Source organism: Uloborus diversus, chromosome 2 (genome assembly GCF_026930045.1).
Source record: "Uloborus diversus isolate 005 chromosome 2, Udiv.v.3.1, whole genome shotgun sequence".
NCBI classification, from domain to species: domain Eukaryota; kingdom Metazoa; phylum Arthropoda; class Arachnida; order Araneae; family Uloboridae; genus Uloborus; species Uloborus diversus.
In genome coordinates, this window is record NC_072732.1 from 191780090 (window position 1) to 191806038 (window position 25949).

A 25949-nucleotide genomic window follows, 5' to 3' on the forward strand; every position below is an offset into this window, starting at 1 on the left:
AGAGAAACAGATTGAAACATTATCCTTTGCCGTCAAAATGTACATCTCAACAGATCATGGTGGCGGCTTTTTTTTTTTTGCTGTTTTTGTCTCAAACATTCAAAGTACTTCCTTCCTGAAAAGTGACCAAGTCCAGTTAAATTGTATTCAGCTTTATAATTTTATTTTCAACAGAGGAACAATTTAATAGCTCTTAGATTCATATTCTTCCTTCACCCAGTTAGTGGATGTGATATCACATCTTCCTATGTCTGGCTATGAAAAACAACATGCTGCAATATTTTTTAAACAGACCGGTGTTGGGTTGACCAGGCCACCATAGCTTTCCTTCTTGAAGTGAGTTCCCAAGCTTTAGCCGAAGCTGTAGAGATGCAGCTAGGTGCTCTATATGGAAATGAAGCCACCGTTATTCTGTGACAGTATTCAATTCCACGTGTTCGTCAAAGTAGCATGTAATGCAACTGTGTACCGTCTATTTTTGTCTTCAACAAAAAGAGTTGCTTCATTCCATTCATATCCCTGGTACCGACATACCGACAAGTAAACAAATGGTTGGCAGGGGAGAAGGCTGCCTCAGAGTGGAGTTTGTCGAAGACCAACATAAACTTTGATATTGGTTCGTCACCAAACACAACATTAAACGAACCAGCCTCACCCGTCCTTTTCAGATTTCTCTCATGTTTGTGCGAGAAGGGATTTATGGGAGTATGCTGTTGTTGCAAAACTAGTCTTAGCTGCTCGGCTTTGTGCCATCTACCATTTGAAAAGACTTCCCACAACATCATTGCCATTCTAATTCACAAAAATAAAAAAAAGAAAAATAGTAAAATGAAAGAAAAATCCACCTATCACTATCTTCTTTCTTTCAGTTCGGAGTACGATCGTACCCATCAAGGACACTATAAAACCAAGACATTAAGTGTAGTTAATTCTAAGGATACATTTTAATGATAAAACTAACATGTAAATACAGTTTCACTCTTTTGAAATCATTTGGTTTTCATTCTTTTGTTCAGATCTCTCTTATTGAAATAGGGAGTTTTAAAATTCTTTTGTTCAAAAATATTATCAGTTCAAAATCAAATTCAGTAGGTAACTTTCAAGTCAAAAAACAAAATACAGCTTAAAATTCATCAATGTGAAAGGTGTATATATATATATATATATATATATATATATATATATATATATATATAGGTTGGGGAAGGCATGTTTGTGTTATCTGCATAGGACTGTCAACTATCTGCTTTTTTTATTTTTATTTTTTCATAACCACCATGTTTTACCAACACCATTAACTTATATAAACACACATTAGAGTCTTATTATTATTCTTTGTCCCTATTTTTAGAATAAGACTCTCCATATTGTCTTAAATTATTTTGTCTCATTTCTTCAAAAATCGAATTTTCCAATTATTTGTTTGTTCTGTGATTGTAAAAGAATCATTAAATCTACAGACTTTGTTTTTGGCTTAAAAGACAGCCAATTAAATTTACTGTGACAGTATATCCAGTTTTTTTCATATTGAGTAGGAATTTATGTCAATATTTTGCCTGAAATGTGATCGAAGCATTTTCTTTTTATTTTTTGCCAAAAATGGCGAGTTTCTGAAGTATATCTTTTAAACTATTGGTTGTACAGAACACCACAGTTAATATCAAAAGTTGGAGAGTTTAGGAGTTAGAAAGGAACAACTAAAAAAAGTCCAAAAATTTCGGACGAAAAGCCTACACAGCAAGCACAGGTTTATGAAAACTGCGAACTTAGATTTACACTACCCTAACTGTCCCAAACAACATATTAAAAAATCAGAACTACATTGCGCTTTGCGATTTTAATGTCTAATATAACTGGACTATATAAGGATGGCATTTGTTTTATGAGATCCCTTGAAAAAACAATATTACTAAGTAGTTTTTACTTTTCCAAATTGATGAGAATAATTATGCAGCTTTATTTATTTTTCGTATGGATAATGTTTTTTTGTTCATTTAAGCATTCTCAAGTAATATTGCTGATGTTTTCACTTGTTCTGTATTATTATATAGGTATCTGTAAATGGATTGGACAAAGCTGGATGCACCGCATTGCATTGGGCTGCACATTCAGGAAATGAAGAATGTCTGAAAGAGTTACTGAAAGTTCCTCACATTGAAATAAATGTTCAGGTATCATTATTTCCTCTCCTTCATTCGTTATTTTAAGAAAACAGTTTACCGAGTGATAAGGTGGGATATGATTAGATGTATCTTATCCCACCTATGTAAAATCTTGTAAATCTATGTAAAGTCTTGAGAATTTTTTTGAGATTCATGTATATACAAACAATCAGACTTTGATTTAGCAGAGACATTGGGATCAATAACTTTATTCAATAAATCAGGTTTTTTTTCCTTTTGTAAAATATGGTTTTCCCTATACTCTTTACTTTTGGGAAGAACCAAAAAGAAATCTAGTATTTAGGGATTTGATAATTTAGGGTCAGACTATAAATTCATTTGTTGATAAATGCATCTTTAAATTGTGAAAATGGTTTTAAAAGGGAAGTTGCTACAACAAAACTTTGCAATGTTCATGAAATGTGTTCTTCATTATTTTTAAATGACTACTTTTAGTTTCAAAATTTGTTTTTCAAACATTATTTTTTTTTAGAACAAACTGGGTGACTCACCATTACATTCCTGTGCATGGAAAGGATATAGTGAGATTGTAAAACTCCTCCTTGAAAAAGGTAATGTCTTTCTTTTTTTAGATTTAGTAACTGAATTGTAGAGTACAGTAGTTTGAGAAATAAATAGTTAAAAAATTATAGTATTTAAATGAGAAGTATTATAAATGCTTGACTATCCAGAAAGTAAAATCCTAGAACTCTAGGCTCCCGCTGACGACTCAGGAAACCAGGTCCCAAGGGCTAAGGCAGAAATACACCGCCAGCTCAGTCAAATCCAGCCAAGGACTGCAGTTTCGTGCTTATTAGCACTCGTCAGCCCGGCATAGGACTAACTGAGCTGGAGGTGGAAAACCTCTTAAGGAAGCCATTTCCACCTCCAGCTCAGTTAGTCCTAGGCCGGGCTGATGGGTGGTAATAAGCACGAAAATGCAGTCCTCGGCTGGATTTGACTGAGCTGGCGGTGTATTTCAGCCTTAGTCCTGGCTATAGGGCGGTAACTTACTGAATCATCCTTTTTGTCTGAAAGCCAAAAAAGTTAAAACTTTTTTACTACAAATATTATCTAAAAAATGATTAGTGGATTATTTTTACTCTATTTCGACATATACAACTAGTACTGTGGTATTATAAATAATTGAGACTTATTTTTATTAAAGACTGGAAAGCCGCCCGTCATGGTATGATGGGTGAAAATTATTTCTACATTTGAACAAAGCAGTTGCCTGTTTAGGGATATTTTGATAATTAAAATTTTAACCCTAACACCAGTGGATTAACCCTAAACTCCAGTAGATAGTGTCAATTCGCATCTCCAGTGCTCAAATACGCTACCTTGCTGTGATTTACAATACTACCGAAAAAGGTAAAACATTCCACGTGTTTTCTTTGGGGTAAATTACAGGCTTCAGATAGTTTATAGTGTAATTTAGTTTCAGACCAATAGAAAAGAAAGCTTTCTACAAACACTATGATAAATTATTGTCATTCCCTAATCTTCATAGCAAGTTATAAGTTACAGCATTTGTTTGTTTTAACTATTTCATCCACCTTTAATTAGTGGCTGCAAGTCACCATATCAAGTTCAGCCTTGTCACAATAAAGCATTTCCCTGCATGTTAAATATTACCAAAACATATTATCAAATTATCATACCGTGGTGACAGTTTCATTGTTGAAACATGCGGGTTACTTCTTCATCGGCTATTATTTATATGAGAATGTGTTGATAGTTGGTGTTTGTAGTTTCCTTTAATTTTTTTTTTTGTTAAACTGTTGATTTAATTATATTATTTCAAAATAATGTTACTCAAAATCAACAGCATTTTATCTATTTCTTCTGTGTTTTTTTTTTTTTTTTTTTTTTGCATATAAATCCTCTGGCCTATTGGAAAGAGAAGGAAAGGGGATTGGGTTTACTAATAACTTGTTAAAATTTTATTTTATTATTGACATTTTTTATGACATCTCTATCTAGTATAAAATGAACTCCCAAAACTCGAGAACTACCCGGCCGATTTCGCCGGGTAGTTTGTTCCTTTAAGTCCTTAAAAGGTTTGCAGACTAGTTCAAAAACAATTCGATGAATAATTCTTTTTTTATTCCAATTTAGGCCCAATTTTCACGTAAATTCCCGAATATGAGAGTGAAAAATTAATCGCAAACAGTAGTATTATATATCGTTGGAAAAGGTAGAATTTTCCGCGTTCTACGCAATTTGTTCCAATGCTCTAACTTAATTGCGACAGGAGTTTTTTACGTTTTTAGCTCGAATTTTTTTAGGCTTAGCTGAAATTTAGGCACTACTTTCTTCATTAAATTCATCAATAAAAAATGAAGGAATTTTCTCACCGTTTTCTTTTTGACAGCATTGGAAAAAGTGACATTTTTTACTGCAGATCTAACTCGACCTTTGGTCGAAAGTTTAACCCTCTATCTCCATTAGAAAAAAAGTTACAAGCGAATTAAATGAAGTTCAAAAATCTGTTATCTATTCAAGTTTTTAACCATTTTATTTTGCATTTCCACTGTAATGCTTTTTGAATCCATTGTTTATTTCCATCTTTATCATTTTAAATTCTTAGACTTATTTTATTTTGTGTTTCCGTGGTTACACCTTTTAAATCCATCTTTCTCATTTTATTTTAATTTCTTAGAAGTATTTTAGTATCTGTCATCATTGTTTGGCGAGAAAATTTTGCATGATTTTTTTTCCCTTTCATTTAATCCTGGTTATTGAATATACGTCACTTGACGCAATGGTTTTTTTTCAAGGTAAACTGAGCAAAGCCGGGCAACACAGCTAGTTATATATATATATATATATATATAAATTAGATTCTCAAACCATTCTTCCTCCCTTCTAGAAAGAATTAAATGACAGTAATTATTTCTATATTTGGGCTTTATTTGTTGATGCTGTATTTTCTCCTTTCAGATCTCAGTGAAATGTAACCTATGTCCTACTTTATATAAATGCTTCTTTAAATTGTATTTTACTTTAGACATAGCTTGTTTTTGATGCTTTTCAAAAATTCAGGCTTTTTTCAACGTCTTGGGAATCAAATATGCTTTGCTCTTCCTCCCATCTTGTTGATGTAATAATTTAAAATTAATTCCATTTTTTTCATGTAGAGGAATGTGGGGCAAAGTGAAATAGGGAAATATTTACTCTGTTTTTAGTGCCACCTGGTAATATTCTGGTAGCATCTGGTAATATTTTCACCATGTAGTACCAGGGGTAGCTTATTCCAGTCAGGAAAAATGTTATCCCTGAAGGTCAAAGCTTATGACAATACAAGTAATTTTCAAAAACTGATACTCTTATTATAATATTTTGTGAGAAGTCAAAATTTACTTTTTTTATTATAAAATAATTAAGTTCTTAAAATAAGAAATAACAACAGCAAAAAGCATAAATTGCAGAACTGTTAGTATTTAATAAACTTAGTAAAGTTCTTGTTTTTATGATTTTCAACATTTATTGAAGCCTTCTAATATTCAGTGTATTTATTTACACTCTCACTTAATAATTCATTCTTTATTCACTTATTTTCTTATTCAATAATTATTTTGTGCTCTAATCCCCACCCCCCACACTTCTATTAATTATTATTTCATTTGTTGATTGCTTCATTATCGATTATTTTCTTCTTTTATTTACTCATCTATTTTACCAAACATATTTTTATTAATTTTATTTAATAGTTTATATTTAATAGTTATTGAATACAAACCCCTTTTATTAGATTTTTTGTCCCATGAAAAAATGCTTCAATGCAAGTTTTATTATAAAAAAAATTTTTTTCTTTATATCCCATAAATTTCAAAACAAATTTCCAATTTGTTCAATTTGAAAAATAACATTAGGTTCACCATTTCATATTTCCCCACATTCCAATACTTGAAGCTTTTTATTAAAGTATTAAAAACTTTCAAGGTGGGGAAAAAATTAACAAATGTACACATCATGAATTTAATCAAGACTGCATTTTAAATTTCTGTTTTTATTGTTATTTTTTAGGTGCTAATCCATCTTTGAGAAATATGGAAAACAAGACCCCTTATGAATTAGCAAATGATTCTGCCACAAAAGCAATGTTAAAACCATTCCATCGCAGTTGTAAGTTGTTTTACCTTTTCATTCTGTATGTATGCCTAAAACATTCATTTTTTGATACAGAGCATAAGAACCGCCTTATGGCTTCATCAAAGCATAATATGAAAGTAATTACGATAGAATATGAAATAAAATCATATTTATTCAAATTAACACTTAATGTAAAATCTTGGAGTTAAATATTATCTAGACTGACATTCATTTTAGAATTTAAGAGAATTGACAATCAACATTGTTGGTTATGTTTAGCATAAACATTTATAAAAATGAAATAATTGATTCAATTGAGTTTTAAAAATGTTGGTTTTTTGGTTCATCTCCCTTAGATACATCTTGTTGTTCTTCGTCACTGAATTATTTTCAATTTTGGGACGTTATCTCTTAAAATTCTCACATAATGTTTAAGCTCATGACTGGCTTACACTTCCTACTAATATAGCACATATTTTGAAAAAAAAACTAGTTTTAATTAAATATTCCCCTTCTGTGATGACTTATTTGTCATCATCGAGTGTCTGACAAACAACCCAGTCTGAGAAGTGGAAATCATTATTTTTTTACATGCTTTGTTGAGCTTAAAAATGCATTGCTTTATAGCTTTATGACTAATTACAATTTCACAAAGACTTCTATTGACATTATATGATTGAATGGAATCTAATTGCAGTCTATCATATTTGAAATTTCCCTTTACCTGGTGATAAACGTTGGTAAAATAATTTTGTGAAGTTGTTTTTATAAACTTTTAAGGCTTGTTCACTATAATGACTCTACTTACCTACTTTGATCTGAAATGAAAAAAAGAATAGGTTTGAGAAGTGAATTAGTATATACTGGGATGATTTTGCTCCAAAGAAATTCCCTATTTCTGGATTTTTTAGGATTTTCAAATAGAAATTTTTTTCTGAAAATTTCATGGTATTCAAAATTTTTCATAAGTGCAGTCTTTCTATGTATGTTCGCAATTAATATATTAATCTGAGCTTCTGAATTTTTGTATAAGTTTGCTTTTTTTAATCAAGGTTTTGTGGAGAATGCAACTAATTTTGCAATAAGAAACTTTCTTTTTGTGTTCTAAAAAGGGAAATGTAGGAGGGAAACAAAATGAGTTATATAAGTAACAATGTTATTTACAGTTTTCAGGATTTTTGAACCCAGGTCTCAATTACCCCTGTATATCCTGTATATATATCAATATATACATGCGGGTATATATACCTTATACAAATTTAGTTTATGTTGGATTTTTGCCAAATTTTACTAATTAGTCCTTTGATGCTCAGGAATTATTATTATTTTTTTAATTATAATAAAAAATAAACTCCTAATATATCTACAAATTTGATCTCAGTGAAAAGACTCCCAGATAAAGTTTTTTCAAAGATTAACTATAATCATTAAATTTGGGAACTTTGAAGCAACATTAAAAAGATAATAGTCTGAAAATTTATTTCAAATAAAATTTATACTTGTTACAAACTATACCAGTCGAGACATTGGAGATGAAACATCTCTCTGTTTGTCACATAAAATGCAGAGTATGATCTCTTTTCTTTACATGACTTTCCTTACCTACCTTGAAGCAACTTGAAAAAAATATTAGTCTTAAAATATATTTTAAATATTATTTATTCTCGTAACAAACTACCAATGAAAGCATCAGGGATGAAACATCTCTCTGGTTGTCACATAAAATGCAGAGTATAATCTCTTTTCTTTACATGATGACTTTCCTTACCTACCTTGAAGCAACATGAAAAAAATATTAGTCTGAAAATGTATTTTAAATATTATTTATTCTCGTAACAAACTATCGGTGAAGGCATCGGAGATGAAACATCTCTCTGGTTGTCACATAAAATGCAGAGTATAATCTCTTTTCTTTATATGATGACTTTCCTTACCTACCTTGAAGCAACATGAAAAAAATATTAGTCTGAAAATATATTTTAAATACTATTTATTCTGGTAACAACTACCAGTGAAGGCATCAGAGATGAAACATCTCTCTGTTTGTCGCATAAAATGCAGAGTATAATCTCTTTTCTTTACATGATGACTTTCCTTACCTACCTTGAAGCAACATGAAAAAAATATTAGTCTGAAAATATATTTTAAATATTATTTATTCTTATTTATTCTCTCAACAAACTACCAGTGAAGGCATCGGAGATGAAACATCTCTCTGTTTGTTGCATAAAATGCAGAGTATAATCTCTTTTCTTTACATGATGACTTTCCTTACCTATCTTGAAGCAACATGAAAAAAATATTAGTCTGAAAATATATTTTAAATATTATTTATTCTCGTAACAAACTACCAGTGAAAGCATCAGGGATGAAACATCTCTGTTTGTCGCATAAAATGCAGAGTATAATCTCTTTTCTTTACATGATGACTTTCCTTACCTACCTTGAAGCAACATGAAAAAAATATTAGTCTGAAAATATATTTTAAATACTATTTATTCTGGTAACAACTACCAGTGAAGGCATCAGAGATGAAACATCTCTCTGTCTGTCACATAAAATGCAGAGTATAATCTCTTTTCTTTACATGATGACTTTCCTTACCTACCTTGAAGCAACATGAAAAAAATATTAGTCTGAAAATATATTTTAAATATTATTTATTCTTATTTATTCTCTTAACAAACTACCAGTGAAGGCATCGGAGATGAAACATCTCTCTGTTTGTTGCATAAAATGCAGAGTATAATCTCTTTTCTTTACATGATGACTTTCCTTACCTACTTTGAAGCAACATGAAAAAAATATTAGTCTGAAAATATATTTTAAATACTATTTATTCTCGTAACAAACTACCAGTGAAGGCATCAGAGATGAAACATCTCTCTGTTTGTCGCATAAAATGCAGAGTATAATCTCTTTTCTTTACATGATGACTTTCCTTACCTACCTTGAAGCAACATGAAAAAAATATTAGTCTGAAAATATATTTTAAATATTATTTATTCTTATTTATTCTCTCAACAAACTACCAGTGAAGGCATCGGAGATGAAACATCTCTCTGTTTGTTGCATAAAATGCAGAGTATAATCTCTTTTCTTTACATGATGACTTTCCTTGCCTACCTTGAAGCAACATGAAAAAAATATTAGTCTGAAAATATATTTTAAATATTATTTATTCTCGTAACAAACTACCAGTGAAAGCATCAGGGATGAAACATCTCTGTTTGTCGCATAAAATGCAGAGTATAATCTCTTTTCTTTACATGATGACTTTCCTTACCTACCTTGAAGCAACATAAAAAAATATTAGTCTGAAAATATACTTTAAATATCATTTATTCTTGTAACAAACTACCAGTGAAGGCATCGGAGATGAAACATCTCTCTGTTTGTTACATAAAATGCAGAGTATAATCTCTTTTCTTTGCATGATGACTTTCCTTACCTACCTTGAAGCAACATAAAAAAATATTAGTCTTAAAATATACTTTAAATATTATTTATTCTCGTAACAAACTACCAGTGAAAGCATCAGGGATGAAACATCTCTCTGGTTGTCATATAAAATGCAGAGTATAATCTCTTTTCTTTAAATGATGACTTTCCTTACCTACCTTGAAGCAACATGAAAAAAATATTAGTCTGAAAATGTATTTTAAATATTATTTATTCTCGTAACAAACTATCGGTGAAGGCATCGGAGATGAAACATCTCTCTGGTTGTCACATAAAATGCGGAGTATAATCTCTTTTCTTTACATGATGACTTTCCTTACCTACCTTGAAGCAACTTGAAAAAAATATTAGTCTTAAAATATATTTTAAATATTATTTATTCTCGTAACAAACTACCAGTGAAAGCATCAGGGATGAAACATCTCTCTGGTTGTCACATAAAATGCAGAGTATAATCTCTTTTCTTTACATGATGACTTTCCATACCTACCTTGAAGCAACTTGAAAAAAATATTAGTCTGAAAATGTATTTTAAATATTATTTATTCTCGTCATAAACTATCGGTGAAGGCATCGGAGATGAAACATCTCTCTGGTTGTCACATAAAATGCAGAGTATAATCTCTTTTCTTTACATGATGACTTTCCTTACCTACCTTGAAGCAACATGAAAAAAATATTAGTCTGAAAATATATTTTAAATATTATTTATTCTTATTTATTCTCTTAACAAACTACCAGTGAAGGCATCGGAGATGAAACATCTCTCTGTTTGTTGCATAAAATGCAAAGTATAATCTCTTTTCTTTACATGATGACTTTCCTTTACCTACCTTGAAGCAACATGAAAAAAATATTAGTCTGAAAATATATTTTAAATACTATTTATTCTGGTAACAACTACCAGTGAAGGCATCAGACATGAAACATCTCTCTGTTTGTCACATAAAATGCAGAGTATAATCTCTTTTCTTTACATGATGACTTTCCTTACCTACTTTGAAGCAACATGAAAAAATATTAGTCTGAAAATATATTTTAAATACTATTTATTCTCGTAACAAACTACCAGTGAAGGCATCGGAGATGAAACATCTCTCTGTTTGTCGCATAAAATGCAGAGTATAATCTCTTTTCTTTACATGATGACTTTCCTTACCTACCTTGAAGCAACATGAAAAAAATATTAGTCTGAAAATGTATTTTAAATATTAATTATTCTCGTAACAAACTACCAGTGAAAGCATCAGGGATGAAACATCTCTGTTTGTCGCATAAAATGCAGAGTATAATCTCTTTTCTTTACATGATGACTTTCCTTACCTACCTTGAAGCAACATAAAAAAATATTAGTCTGAAAATATATTTTAAATATTATTTATTCTCTTACTTTGGCAATTACTATTGATTTGCAAAAATAAGTGCTTTCACAGTATTTGATAATTAAAATTTTGCACTTTTTTTTAAAAAAAGTATACTGACAAATGCATTTTTTAATATAGGATGCTAAATTTCACTTGTTTTCTTCATTTAAAATAAACTGGACAAAACTACTGTTGCGAAAATGTAAAATTGAAATAGCCCTTTATTTGTAAGTTTGGGGGAAGAGAACAATGGACAAGCTTTTTTAACTTTCAAGCTTTTAAAGGTGTCTGGACTTTTCGGACACTCTGCTAGTCTGTATTATGAGACAGCTTTGCATTGGCAATTAGTTTGATACATATTTTCTATTGTAACTTGTTTTCAAATGAATTGGTGCCATCTTGCAAAAGAATGTTTCAAAAACTGTAAGGAGCCTCGCTTAAATTCAATTCAGTCTTTTGTGAAAATCTCACTACTCAAATAATATAATATGTAAAATCACTTTTATATAATGTCAATTGATATTTTCTTAATCACAAGTATTAAGTGCTTTGATGAGGTAAATGCAGTTCATGTTAAAGTTTTCCAACTTACATAAAAAAAAGTACATGGTAACTTTCCAAGAAGTTGCTAAGTTTGTTACTAAATATCTGATGAGAGTTAAATTATACGTTAATTAAATACTTGATCAGACTGCAACTTGTTGTTTTGCCAACTACTAAGTTTTTTTATTATGATTAACTTGGTACTGTAGAACTTCAGTTATTCAAATCGCTTTTTGCTTTTCAGAAGAAAAAAAAGGAAACATTAACATTCTGCGATTCATGAAATAATAATTGCGTTTACCCCCTCTATTCTGCCGTGCTAAGCACAGATGTGGTATCTGCACATTTTATCAAAATTGAGTTATTGTCACAAGGTGGCCGTTAGAAATTAAATTTACCTAAATATCAAGTTTTTTGGCAACACGAAATATAAAAAAAAGTCGTAACTGCACATTTTGAGTAGTTTGCTAAGGCAATTTGAACGTAAGTGACAAATACTATGCCTTTAAAGTGGTATCTGTGCAGTTTTTTTCCTTAGTAATTTTTAGATATGACTTTTATACCTTAATAAAGCAGCATGTTTAATAATGTAGCAGTTTATTGTAACAGAGTACTAAAATTAGTTGATTGTTGAATAGTTGATTTAGGTCCATAATAAAAACTAATCCAACTTTGCATAAATGTTCAGGTAAATATTCAGCTTTTTCTATTTAAATTTTTATTTAAAATGCAAATTCTTAATACTGAAATGCATGTAAAATATTCATATCTAATTCTTTCATGCAAAAAAAAAAAAGCATTTCGTTCTACGGCCAATTATAATTTTTTATTTAAGTATCGTCTGCTGTCAAAATTATCTCCACATTGGATAAAAATGAATCTAGAAAATAAAACCTTATAAAAGATAGCATCAACACATTCTTTGAATATGAAGAACAGATAATTATGGTTTAATATACAGTTTTAAATGTTTGAAAATGAAATTTATCAGAAGATGTTAGATTTCTATTAACAAAATAAAGCGGCAGCTAAGTCCAAATAAAGCAGAGTATTATTTAATGATACATTAAGCGCGTTTTACTAAGCTATTTTTGTCGTATCTGTGCAGATACCCCTAAAAATGCCTAGTAATAGTCATTTACAGTGAAATTAACCTAGTATATGAAAAGATTTTGAAGAGAAAATTTGTCATAACTGCATTCATTAATTTAAAATTACGATTTTTACAAAAATATGCTCTTACATACGTTAGATAAGTTATTTACGAAACAACTACCGCAAGTTGAACATTTAATTAAGTCACAAATCAAAGAAACGAGTTGCAAAACTTCAATCATGAATTTCTCATTTTGAGCTCCACTGCAGATACCACTAGTGCTTAGCACGGCAGTATTGTCCTCCCTCCGCAAAAATAGCATAGGTACAGAGCAATCAATATTGGTGTGATGAGTCATTACCTCATAGGACAGTTCTATTGGTGTCTTCTAAAATAACTTGTATGTTTAACATGTAAAAGTATTGCTTTTCATTTAATTAATTACAAGTCCTTTTTCTTTCAATTTAAGCATACATACAATAATTAATTTAAAAATTACCCTTTTTTTTTAGAAAAAATCCAATTACCCAAATGAGGTCCAGTCTCAGTTGATTCCAATTTTTGGGGTTCTACTGCATTTATTTGCTCAGTATTTAGATTTTTTTTTTCAAAACACACTCCAAAAGAAAAATAAAAACAAAAATCCTAACTGTGTAAAAACTAAAAAGAAAAATGTATAATCCCAGTAGTTTAGAATGTTATTAAGAACTACTGAATAACTACACCATTGAAATAGTTGTATAATCATGCATCGATAAGACAAATCATAAATTTCAAAAGCAGAATAGAAGGATCAACAGTCGGGGCCCATTCCTTTTTGAATCAAAGAACCCCATAAAATTTGAATGGGTCCCGACTGTTGATGCTTCTATTCTGCTTTTGAATTTATGATTTGTCTTATCTGTGTATGATTATGAAACTGTTTCAATGCTGTAGTTATTCAGTAGTACTTAATAACATTCTAAACTACTGGGTTTATACATTTTTCTTTTTAGTTTTTTTTTTGGTTTTTATTTAATAATTTTTTATTTTACACTTTTTAGTTTATTAAGTAACTTGCGGTGGTCTAAACTAATGATAATTAGTTCCTCTAGGGACCTAACTTTGCTTAAAGCTACATGTGCTTGACCTTCAGCAAAAACGCACAAACTTAAGTCAACCACAGCTATATAAACAGCCTATATAACTCTGATGACGTGAGCAAAGAAACGTCGTCAGTCAAATCTTTCTCGTAAAACTAAAACAGCCTGTCAAGAAAGTACACGTCGCGAAACTCAGTCCACTGAATCTTGACTAAAACAAATGCAACATATTAGAGATGAAAATCAAATTAGTGGACTTTCTTTCTTTTGGTGCTTATTGCACGGGTTTATTTTGATGAGGAATACAATGCGAGTGTCTTGCTTCCCTTATGCATGATATATTTTTTATTACAGTACAGAATACATATAAACAACACATGAAAGAATTTACATCAGAAAAAGGAGAAAGTACATCCAGAGCGAGGGTGTCTTGACTCACCGCCTCAAGTAGGAGAAGCAATCGCTTAGACCACTCGGCCACTGAAATCCCAATTAATAGACTTAGTAAACAAAAAATTCAAGCAGCGAAAACTACCTGCATTTTTCGCACGCAGGTAGCGTGCGACACGATCCCGAACTGACAAAATGGCAACTGGTTGTTAATATGGTGAGTTTTGATTATTGTCATGTGTTTAGTGACACTTCCAAGGTTAAAACAAATCGTTTGCGTTAGAATTACCAAAATTGGCCAAGGTGTTTAACACCTACAACGCCACATAGGAACAAACATACATAGACTTATAAACACATTACCTTCCTTTGCGTCGCACACGTGTAGTGGGGTAATAAACACCTGGTTTTTTCCGTTGTCTGGGGAAAGGGGGGGTGAGATCATTAAGTAAACAATTTGATTAGCTGATTTTTTTTTTTTTAAATTTTGTAATGTTACTTATACCATTTGTCCATTTCCCTCAAACTGCATTGTGTTAGGTTACTTTTTTATGTAACAGCCTAAGAAAAAGTATTTAAACAAAGAGATTGGATAGGTTTTTTTCATTGATTTATCAATTATAGTTTATTATTAAAATATGTTTTTATATTTTCTTTTTTAGCATCCTTGATTAATGCTGAAGAATATGGAAACAGTGATGATTCAGAATAATTACAGGATGTCTTATCAAACTTTTGTAAAAGTTCATTGCATGAACTAGTCATTTTTAGCAAAGAGCTTACTTATTACTCGAAAATTAAGCATAATTTAAGGTGAAAATATTTTCCTATAAAAAGGCTTATAAGTGAATTTTTTACTCATGGCTGTGCTAAATACTGATGTGAAAATCAATCGTATTTTGTTAAAAAATCTTATTTTTAATTTTGAAATAACAAGTTATAATGTTTTTATTTATAGCTGTTTTACATACTGATCAATAACATTGAAAATATTCGTGTGAAATATATTTGTACTACGCATAAAAAAGTTTTATTTTTAAAATAATAAGTCTTTTACAAGTTTCTAAATGTAATTGTTTTATTAAAATCACCTTTGGGGTGAGTTTTATATAATTTATACAACATGCTCTTCAAATGACATATCTCAAAAACAAGCTAAGCTATGCAACTTTAACGGTTGTCTGAAGTTTTAGTCATTATTTCTGCTGGCAGAAGATCTCCCAAATGACTGCTTCTTGCACATCGATATGCATTTCTGAAAAGAGAAAATAAAAAATCTATATTGTTTTTAATTAATAAAATTCTTACCTGCTTACACCGTTTAAATTATTTTTAAACAAGAAATTATGGTGGTTTGATGTAACGCTAGTTGTCTAATGCCTGTACACCTCAGGGCCTGAAGCATGTAAGTCACATTAGGGTAATTGTACAGGAGAGAGGAAAGACTTTTTTCCTGGAGCATGCAAAGGATGGAATGTAATGTTTTAAGCCATTTTAAAAAATTGAAAAGGATTTTTTTTTTTTGAATTACGTTCACATGACTCGGATGTGGAGTAGATTACTACATACAATGCACTAATAAACGGGAAATCACAATTTTTGAGTTGCGTCTGTCCGCCTTTTAGGTACAAATATATATAGCCAATTGAAGCTACTAACTAACATTCGTTATCGATTCAAAGTTAGTAATCTCCCTTTAATCAGGAAAATTACAACTGTACATGTAAAAAATTTCTGCATTATTACATTTTAAACCTCTGTTTGGGGGTCTGCAGACTATTTAGTGATTTTACAATAATCAAGGATGAACTAATACCAGAAAAATATGAATAATGCTTTATTTGCAGAAAAAATACTATCAAAATAAAAACATCATTTTCGATTATATATATTGATGTGGATCGGGTAAATAACCAGTGGGTAGGTAAATATTTTTTGGGTATTTACCCAAGGCCTGGGTAAATACCCAAAAACTGGGTATTTTACAAAAAAAATGCAAAAAGTGAATAGAATTTTTTAAAAAAAATCTAAATATGAAATAATTGCTAAAACTGAAACATGTATTACACAGTTGATAATATTTTTTATTGAAAGACTTGATGAAATTATGAAAGAAACATATCGTGTGAAAAGAATCTTTCTTTTCAATGTCATAATTGGAGAAGTATAAGCAATTCAATGATAAAACTCCAGGATTTCAAAATCACAGTCTAGGTTTGTCACATCCAAAATGAAAAAAAAAAAAGGAAGCAGGAGGGATGTTTGGAAGAATAAACTGAGAAGTTATTAAGACACTATGATATTATTTATTTATTTTATTGCTGTTTAGGCGATAATGGGCAAATATAGAAACAGTTTTCACATTAATAAGCAAAAACAAATCAAAATATTGTTTTCCGTTGCCTTGCTCATTTGCACTTGCTCCCCAGTACTTAATGATTCAAACTATTTTTAATACACACAATTAGTGGTGTAGGGTGGGAAGGTAAATATTGTTTTGGGTATTTATCCGAAGGCAGGGTAGATAAATCCCTTAGTAATTGCGTGCGCATTTTTCAAAAAAAAAAAAAAAGTGGTATCAAAAGGTGATGAATTTCTTTCTAAAACATAAACCATAAAATGGAAGATTAAAAATATAAAAATTTATATATTATTTTTTTAATTAAAGGCTTAGTGAAATCTTATCAAAAAAAAACCTGTCAGAATTTAAAATGAACTATTCTAAAACGTAAATAGGATGACAGGAAAATTTAAAAGAGAATTTTGATACAGTTTTCCTGAATTTGTCTTTGCTGGTGGTAAATAATTATTTCAGGGATAGAAGTGACATTTGCCAACAAAAATATAGGAAAATATAGGAATTTTCTGAAAAAAATATAGGAATTCGATGGAAAATATAGGAATTTTCTGCAAACAATATAGGAATTTTTCGAAATAATATAGGAATATTTTGAAAAAAAAAGGATATACAGGAATTTCGATAACAAAGCTCGCCAGTATGACATTTTTTTTCAAAATGCAATACTACTATTCGATTAAAAACATGTAATTACACTACCTGACATAAGTGCAATACATACGCATAAATAAGTCTAAAAATACACACAAAATCAATTTTACAAACAGTAAAAGAGCGTAAAACTGTAATTTGTACTAAACATATTAAGGCATACTTCTTTAAAAATAAAAAAAATAGACGAAACTTTTTGTAGATGAACACAAATCTTTCTTAAAATAGTTGTGTCACTAATCTAATTTTTAATGAAAGATTTTGCATGATCCGATACTGCGATGGGCAAGCTGTGCAGTAGAATGGAATTCGTGAAGTTCTGTTCTAATTTATGTTATCACTTGACAATGCAGTAAAAGCCAAACTTAAAGTTTTATAAGTTGTTGAAACATGTGCTATGCTGAAATCAAAGTCACATGTCACAGTAATATCAGGGGTCAATCCAGGTTTCATTTTTTAAGTCCCCGTTATGCGGAAAAGCAAAATATTTTTTGTGAATTTTCTTTATTTTTGTGAAAAAGAAATTATTGTGAATTTCCTTTTCTTTTCTAGAAAAAAGTGTTCAGGTAAAAATTTAAATGTATGCAAATTAAAAATTTAAATGTATACTGAGTTTTTTTTTCAGAAAAATCTCTGATATGATACTTTTTGACCATTTTTCCCACTGAAAATCCTGACTTTTCAGTACAAAATTCGATCATAGTTGAAATCCACGATTTCCCATGACTTTGAAGGACACCCAGTAAAATATAATTCGATTTAGAAATATTTGGTCATTAAAGCAAAATAATCCAGACCTAACAAACTTGGTGGCCACCACTGTCCCAAAGTTTTAAAGTACAAAAAGTGAGGGGGGGGGGGGGTTAGTTTTTACTACTTTCATAAAAAAAATTAATAAATAGAACCTTGCACTTGTTTACAAAAACATGCATTTTGGAAAATTTAAGTTAAAATAGGTTTTTAAATTACTTCAAAATAAATAAATGAGAAGTCGTTAGGAAACTGCATTTTAGTAATCAAAACCGTTTCTTTAAGTTCATACCAAAGCCTCCAAATCAATGAGGATCGAATGCAATTGTGCAGATAAAATTTCACTTTTCTAGAAACTAATGCAGGGCTCCCAACACATTTTAGTTTTAGAAAAGGGTAAAAGAGGACTAAAGAGGACCAGTTAGGATTAAAAAGAGGATCTTGAGAGGACCATTCATTTAAACACAAGGAAGCATCAAAAGGCAAATTAGCTGCCTGCTGCTAAATCCCTGAAAATAATTTGTTAATTAACCATAATACTGATTTTTAATGATACAATTCCTTTATCACCTTCTGCACAACTGATCTTTTTATCCATTGAATAATATTATTTACACAAACATTTGGATGGGAGGGGGGGGGGGGGGGGCGGCACTTAGCGCAGCACTTAAGGCAGCCTCCATAGAACTAAATGGGCGTAATGATACATTTTGAATTGAACCAGGGATGCTGGTAGTCTCACTGAAGGATAGATGAAGCTGTGCTTCATCTTTCTATAGTTTAAAATTATTTTTGTGTTTTTCTGTATTGTAATGCTTCTTTAATAGCATTTATATCCCTTCTCCACCGATATGAATCCATCACACACCAAACAGATCTACTGTATTGAAAGTTTAATTAAAAATGTCTGAAATTCTCAATCACAAAGAGAAGCAGATCACATGAGGCATAGTTTTGCAATTTTCATATTCAAAGTATATTTTCAAGAATCATAAAGCTTACATTAAAAAAAATAATCCATGATTGCAGGGCCATGAGTGCTTTGAACTTTTATGGGGGGGGGGGGGAACAAATTCCCCCCTTTAGCAGGCATCATGCCGCCTGCCTTGTCATGAGTGTCATCAGTGGTCAGAGAAGTCTGACTGCGATAGGAAGGTCCGGGTTCGAATCCCGGCTCGGGCATGAACGTACTTTCTCTCTCCTGTCCTTGTCCCCTATAAACGGGTCTTTATGGCATGTGTGTACTGTAGAAGTCGGACTTCACACCAAATTACTCTACAGTTGGAAAAGTGAAGCAGTGCACCTCAAATTGCCAGCCTACTTGGTACACGACAACAACAGCAGCAGGCATCATGACAATGAAATGATGTACAAATTCAACTTCATATAATTACATAATTCAACTTTGTTTCATATACAGACGCTACTTTAAAATGTTATGTGCTCAATTGTTTAAATTTAATACCCCTCCCCCTCCCACACAAAAAAACAGTAATAACCGAAAATAAGCTAATGATAATCAAAATTATGTTTGGAAAACTAAATAAGCTTGAATTAAACAACACAAAAAATATTAATTTTTTAGTTATTTAAGTAAAAATTTAATCGAGTTAATCTGACGTAGCATGTCAAAATAACTTCTAATTGCCATAAATATAAAAATATTTATAAGATGCAAAACGATTGAAAGCTCAGAGAAGCAAATTTTCACGAACCAAGTTCAATGTTGGCATGCTTCCCATAAAATAAATTTATTTATTTTCTACTAAATTAAACCTAAAACATGCTAATCTAAGTTGGAATATGGGAAAATAACATTCGATTGGGCAAAATATTTTAATATTTACGTGATTCAAAAAGATTGAAATTTCAAACATTAAAAGCAATTTTCCGCGAAGTCCGAGTAAGTTCAATGTTACCATGGTTTCCAAAATAATTCCTACGTTAATTATTGAAATTAAATGAAAAATAAGCTAATCTAAAGTAGTATATGTCAAAATAACTTCCAATTGTCAAAAACATCTAAATGTTTACAAGATGCAAAAGGATTGAAATTATTTTCCGCGAAGTCCGAATAAGCTCAATGTTGTTATTGTTTTCAAAATATTTCCTTCGTTAATTATTGAAATTAAACGAAAAATAAGCTAAACTAAGGTAGCATATGTCAAAATAACTTCCAATTGTGGAAAACATCAAAATATTTACAAGATGCAAAAGGATTGAAATTTCCAACGCGAGAAGCATTTTTCCGCGAAATCCGAGTAAGTTCAATGTTGCCATGGCTTCCAAAATAATTCCTTCATTAATTATTGAAATTAAACGAAAAATAAGCTAATCTATAAAAACATATGTCAAAATAACTTCCAATTGTCAAAACATCAAAATGTTCACAAGATGCAAAAGGATTGAAATTTCAAACGCGAGATGCAATTTTCTGCGAAGTCCGAATAAGCTCAATGTTATTGTTTCCAAAATATTTCCTTCGTTAATTATTAAAATCAAACGAAAAATAAGCTAAACTAAAGTAGCATATACTAAAATAACTTCTAATTGTGGAAAACATCAACATATTTACAAGATGCAAAAGGATGGAAATTTCAAAAGCGAGAAGCATTTTTCCGCGTCCGAGCCGAGTAAGTTCAATGTTGCCATGGTTTCCAAAATAATTCCTTCATTAATTATTGAAATTAAACGAAAAATAAGCTAAGCTAAGGTAAACACATGTCAAAATCACTTTGGATTGTAAAAAGAATCAAAATATTAACAAGATGCAAAAGGATTGAAACCTCAAACACGAAAGCAATTTTTCGCGATAAATCATATCGAATATATATGTTCAGAAAATTGCACTAATGAAATATTTTTAAAAGAATTACAAGCACAATCCAAACAATAAATAAATTCAAGCAATAAAGAAACTTTTTATACTTTTTCAAGGTTTTCAAACACTAGAAAATGTGTGTGTGTGAGACCTCCCCCCCCCCCCAAGAACTTTTCAAGGTTTTTCATGGGCGTACGAACTTTGTTTAACACGCGCTGCGGCGGCGTGCTTGGGAGAACAGTAACTTTTAACGAAATGAAAAACTTTTAAAATCTGATATTTAAGTAAAAACAATATAAAAGCGAACTAATCAGATCATAATGTTAAAAGTCTGAAGCGGACTTTACCATAAAACACGGACTTTGGCGGGAAAAGCGAACCATTTGGGAGCCCTGCACAGTAGGAAAGATAAAATGGCGGCTGCACGTGGATCGCGGAAAAGGCGGTAGCCAAAAGTCGAGGGGAAAAGCAAAAAAAAAAAAAAAGGAATCGGAAACTGAAAAATATAGGAAAATATAGGAATTATAGGAACTTTTTCAGAAATATAGGAAAATATAGGAATATAGGAACGCTGCGATGCCTGTTATTTCCACACCAGGCATTTATATACATATTCATTACATTCTCTCCCCATTTTTTATCTTTTCAAAATTTGGCTGCCGCTTCAAAGTATGAATTTTCTGAATTTGTAATGCATTTGCCTAACTATCCATTTGTGTTGCTTTGTAGTTCTGGTACGAAAAAAACTTTGAGATTTCCAATGCTGATGAGTTCAATCTCAAAGCAGTTTGTCTTTGGCTTTGTTTATAATTTTTTTTTATTCCTCCCCCTTTTTCCAATGTTTAATTCCTTTTTTGTTACTTGCCATTATATATATGTAGAATACGCCTGAATACTTGAACTAGGTTTGGAGAAAATTTCTGCAAAAGATATAGGAAAGTAAGCAGTAATAATAAATTGAGTGACATTTTGGTCATGCAGGGACATATTACTGGATTATAAAAGACAAGGACCTTAAAAAAATGATGTTTGCTTTTTTTGTAACCAGTTAGGCTTTTTATATCTGAAATTTGGCTATCAACATTGATTAGGCATATCCGACACATCTAATGTGGGTATCATATTAGATTGCTAAATTGTTTCACACAATTGTTCTTTCAATATGTGATCAAAATACAACTTTTGAGCAAAAATTTATTGTTTTGTATATGGTTGTTCATATATATATAGTGGAATACATACAGAAAAGTATTTTAGTTGAATATGAATTTTTGAAATAAATACCCGGGTAAATACCCATTTTGGGTATTTAACCGGGGATATATCCTGGGTATTTACCCCTAAAAATGAATACCCGGGTATTTTACATCACTAATTATATACAAGTATAACAGTAAACAAGATATTAAAATGTGTTGTGAATAAATTTAATGAATAATTTTAATTGCTTCAAAAAAACCTGTTCCTTGTTGACAGATGTGATTTGTTTAAATACCTATTGTTTAAAAAAAGTTCTATGTTTCCCTTACCCCCTTTTTAATCACGTCAATGCTGTGTGGAAATTGCTAGTTATTTCAAGAAGAAATTATAACAAAGCCACTTTTTTTAAAAAATGCATATTTATATAGGTATGAAAAGAATAATTAGGTTGAAGAACTTTTTTTTGAACTTTTAATAGAATAAAAAAACACAGAAAACATTTCATCATGTGACAGTAACCTAACCTGGAATACATTTTATAACTTTATCTAAACTGTGCAAGTGCTCGTCATATTTTCGTTAATAAAAAATAAATCAAAATTAATTTTTCATTATTTTTCGATAATTCTTGGCATGTTTACAAGTTATGAGTTATTGTTAATAACCTTGATCAATAAGTATAAAATTGGTTAAATTTCATTGACAGATTAATGTACCAAAAAGAAATTAAATAAAATACAGTAGACCCTTGTTTTACGCAGATGCGACAATGCAAACAGATAAAATTCTTCCCTTTCAAAATCCAAACTTCTAAAGATTGCAAATTACGCGTAATCAACTGCATTTTGGCGTGCTAATAATCAAGCTTGGGCCACTGGATACATTTTATGTGATTGGTTTCAGAGCTCTTTCCAGAAGTAAAGTTATTAAACTCACACAGTTCAGAACTCACTGGAAGAAGAGCTTTTAGGAGTGACAAAGGAGGACAAAACCAACAAGGACACCAACGTCGGTGACGCACAACCAAAAACGTTCACATTGAAAATTTTGAGCCATTCCTAGACAATAGAAATGATCTTTTTGATTTGTTAGTGAAGGAAGATTCTATCATGGAAATGAAGCAAGTGATCTTGGATGCATTAATGCTCCGCAAAGAATTACAGTGAAAAATTCTTAGTGACTGCCAAAAGTCTATCACAGCCAGCTCCTCTATAAAAAGAACACGAAATTAATTTATGTTTTGTTTATGCATGTTGTGCATAAAAGTCGATATAAGTACACATTAAACTTATACAATTAGTCATCACTAGAATGAAGTATTTTGTTATCTACAGAACCAAACTCCTACTTTAACACTAGTATTAGGTCTCAAGTTAAGCGGCATTTCCGTGGAACGTAACCCCCACGTGAAACAAGGGTCTACTGTATAATTAAACAGAAAGTCCTCCAGGGTGCTCATTACTGGCGAATTTGACTTGAATAGAAAATAAAAAAATGATACTATCATTAACTAGAAATGTTAAAAAGTATTTTATGCTATGTTGTAATAGCTTTATTCTAACAAAAACGTAAGTTGTTTGAACAATTATTAACTAGATATAATGTAACATATCTCTTTATTTTTTATCAACTTTCAAACTAAATAGAATATATTTTTAATTAATAAATAGTTTTTAGTTCAATACACCCAAAATTTTAAATGAAATGTAAGTTTCTCCTATATTTTGTTATAAGGTACAACAGTGCATGACTTTAAAGACAATATGTAATGTAATAATAATTCTAAAAAGAAGATAGATAACATAAATTGTTATAGTCCAAATCGGCCAAATTACAGCTCATGATTAGGCCAGGCTGAAGCTTGGTTCCAAGTCTAGTACTTACATTAATTGTTAGGCTCTGTTATCTTAGCCATATTAGAGCTACTAAAACCTACAAAATTGGTGATGCTGCAGTCAATTCTGTTAATGAGAAATTCATTACTTCAAAATCAGTTATTTAATGCTATTTTGAAACTTAGGCCCAAAATTTTGGGCATTTTAATGTCACCTGCAAGAGTTAAATGAAACATTATATTTTCTCAAGTATGAAAAAGTGCTCTGTGAAAAACCTATGTGATTGCAAAAAGTATTTTATAAAAAAATACAGCACTAGGCTGTACTTTACCTTCCATGTCTTGCTTTTGTTACTACAACTTCACGTAATTTTCCATCGCTACAACACATGCGACAATATGCATGCTTCGCTCGTGCCAATACAGGTTTTACTATTCTTGGCCAAGAGACTTCATCTAAAACAAAAATAAAATAAAAAATGACACAAGTAAGCAACCAAATGAGGGGATAAGTTACGGATAAGGACGTTTAGTTTAACAGGCAAAAATATTTTAGAAAAATCTTGAAGTTCTAGATAAGCTTTGTTTAAAAAAAAAAAGATTCAACAAAATATCACATTACTTAAGGTAAACATTTTAAACTAATCTCACTTAATAATTTATTGTGAATTTTGAAATGACATAAAAGATTAAAGGGATACAATTGAGAGTGTCTTCAATTCCACATTAGCAAAATTTTTATTGAAATGATGGCTAAAATGTATTCAAAAAAAAAAAAAAAAACTAATAAATTGCAGAAGTGCATAGAAAAAATCTGACTGGCATCCTTGTTCCAAATTGTAAGAAATAAGTCCATGTGCTACTTTACTTAGACATTCTTTTATGGTTAAGATATAAAAGAAAAAGATGGATGATTAAAATTTGTTTTAACCATAAAGTGGTTCATCAATACAAACAAGAAAAGACAGATAAATAAAACATTTATAAGCCCAAAGTGGTCATTTTAAGTTAATTTCTCTTTCAGTGAAATGGCAACAAAATGTCTCTTGCAATAGAAAGTTGTAATGGATATCATGCTAAATAACAAGGATTTGTAGATTCAGTACTACATAGTGCAATAAATGAATAAATCATGTTTCGCTTAAGGATAGTATTTTTTTATACTAAAATGATGAATAACAGTGATGATTGACAATATGAGGGCACATTAGTTTACATGAAATCACTGTGTTAAAGCAATTGCTGACAGTTTAAAACTAACACAACCTTTCATATTAGAGTCACTCAGAAGCCAACATGGTTAAGTTCTAGAAAAGAAATGTTTTTAATACATTATATCTTAAAGTTTTGAATTAGTTAATTTGATGGAAAAATGTATAGTAGAACCCTTTCCCCTTAATAACAAAGGTTCATATAAGATGGATTCACATGACACAGTGAAAAATTTGTGATTGTATTTGTATAAAATGCTAAAGAAAGCTCTTATAACGTTAAAATTTGTCGCGTGGTGTCTTAATTTGATTATTAAACAAAATTATTTTAATTATTACAACTAAGTTTATGACTTTGGGTTGTGAAAAGCTCATAACTGGCATAACACAAAATGTATGTACAGTATTTATAGGGGATCAACCGTATATGGATAGTTACATTTGTACATATTTTATTATGTACTTTTCTGCCATGCATTAACTAGGAACATTATTTACTCCATTGAAATTATCAGAAATCAGAAACTGAAAAAAAAGGGGTCTAATTGCATTATGTCTGAGTAACATGATCATTCTCTAAGATACAAATAGAAACTGCAAGTGAAAAAAAAAAAGTCGGCAAGAGTAGAATAGGCGTGTGTTGGCACCTTGCAGCTTATTTATTTTCCAAATTGGGAAAAACAAAATAATATTTTGTTAAATTTCTGACATGTTTGCTCTTCAAAGCTTTAATTTTGCATTTTAATGTTATTAGGTGGCTTTTCTTCATTCTTTTGGCAGATATTTTGTTTAAAATTTCACTAAAAAGACAAAATAATACATGCTATTGCCAACTAAATAGTTTCCATGCAACTCAAGCCAAACAAGCCAGCAAATATGGGGTTGCCATGTGTTTGTAGAATGTCTTGTAGTTTTTAACAGTGATG

General features: G+C 30.5%; 2 protein-coding genes across 2 annotated transcripts in view; one reads left to right on the plus strand and one right to left on the minus strand.

Annotated features, from left to right (window-relative positions):
• LOC129216230 (osteoclast-stimulating factor 1-like) overlaps positions 1 to 15246 on the plus strand; it is a 30788-nt gene extending 15542 nt beyond the window's left edge. Inside the window, exons 5-8 of the mRNA XM_054850427.1 lie at positions 2052 to 2171; positions 2656 to 2734; positions 6195 to 6293; positions 14860 to 15246. Of these exons, the coding sequence (XP_054706402.1) occupies positions 2052 to 2171; positions 2656 to 2734; positions 6195 to 6293; positions 14860 to 14909 (348 nt within the window). The 3' untranslated portion in view covers positions 14910 to 15246. The remainder of the gene's footprint in view (positions 1 to 2051; positions 2172 to 2655; positions 2735 to 6194; positions 6294 to 14859) is intronic.
• Positions 15247 to 15316: 70 nt separating this feature from the next.
• Positions 15317 to 25949, minus strand: part of LOC129216229 (methyltransferase-like protein 17, mitochondrial) — an 82012-nt gene continuing 71379 nt past the window's right edge. Inside the window, exons 14-15 of the mRNA XM_054850426.1 lie at positions 24145 to 24268; positions 15317 to 15452 (exon numbers count right to left, since the gene is read on the minus strand). Coding sequence (XP_054706401.1) covers positions 15368 to 15452; positions 24145 to 24268 — 209 coding nt within the window. The 3' untranslated portion in view covers positions 15317 to 15367. The remainder of the gene's footprint in view (positions 15453 to 24144; positions 24269 to 25949) is intronic.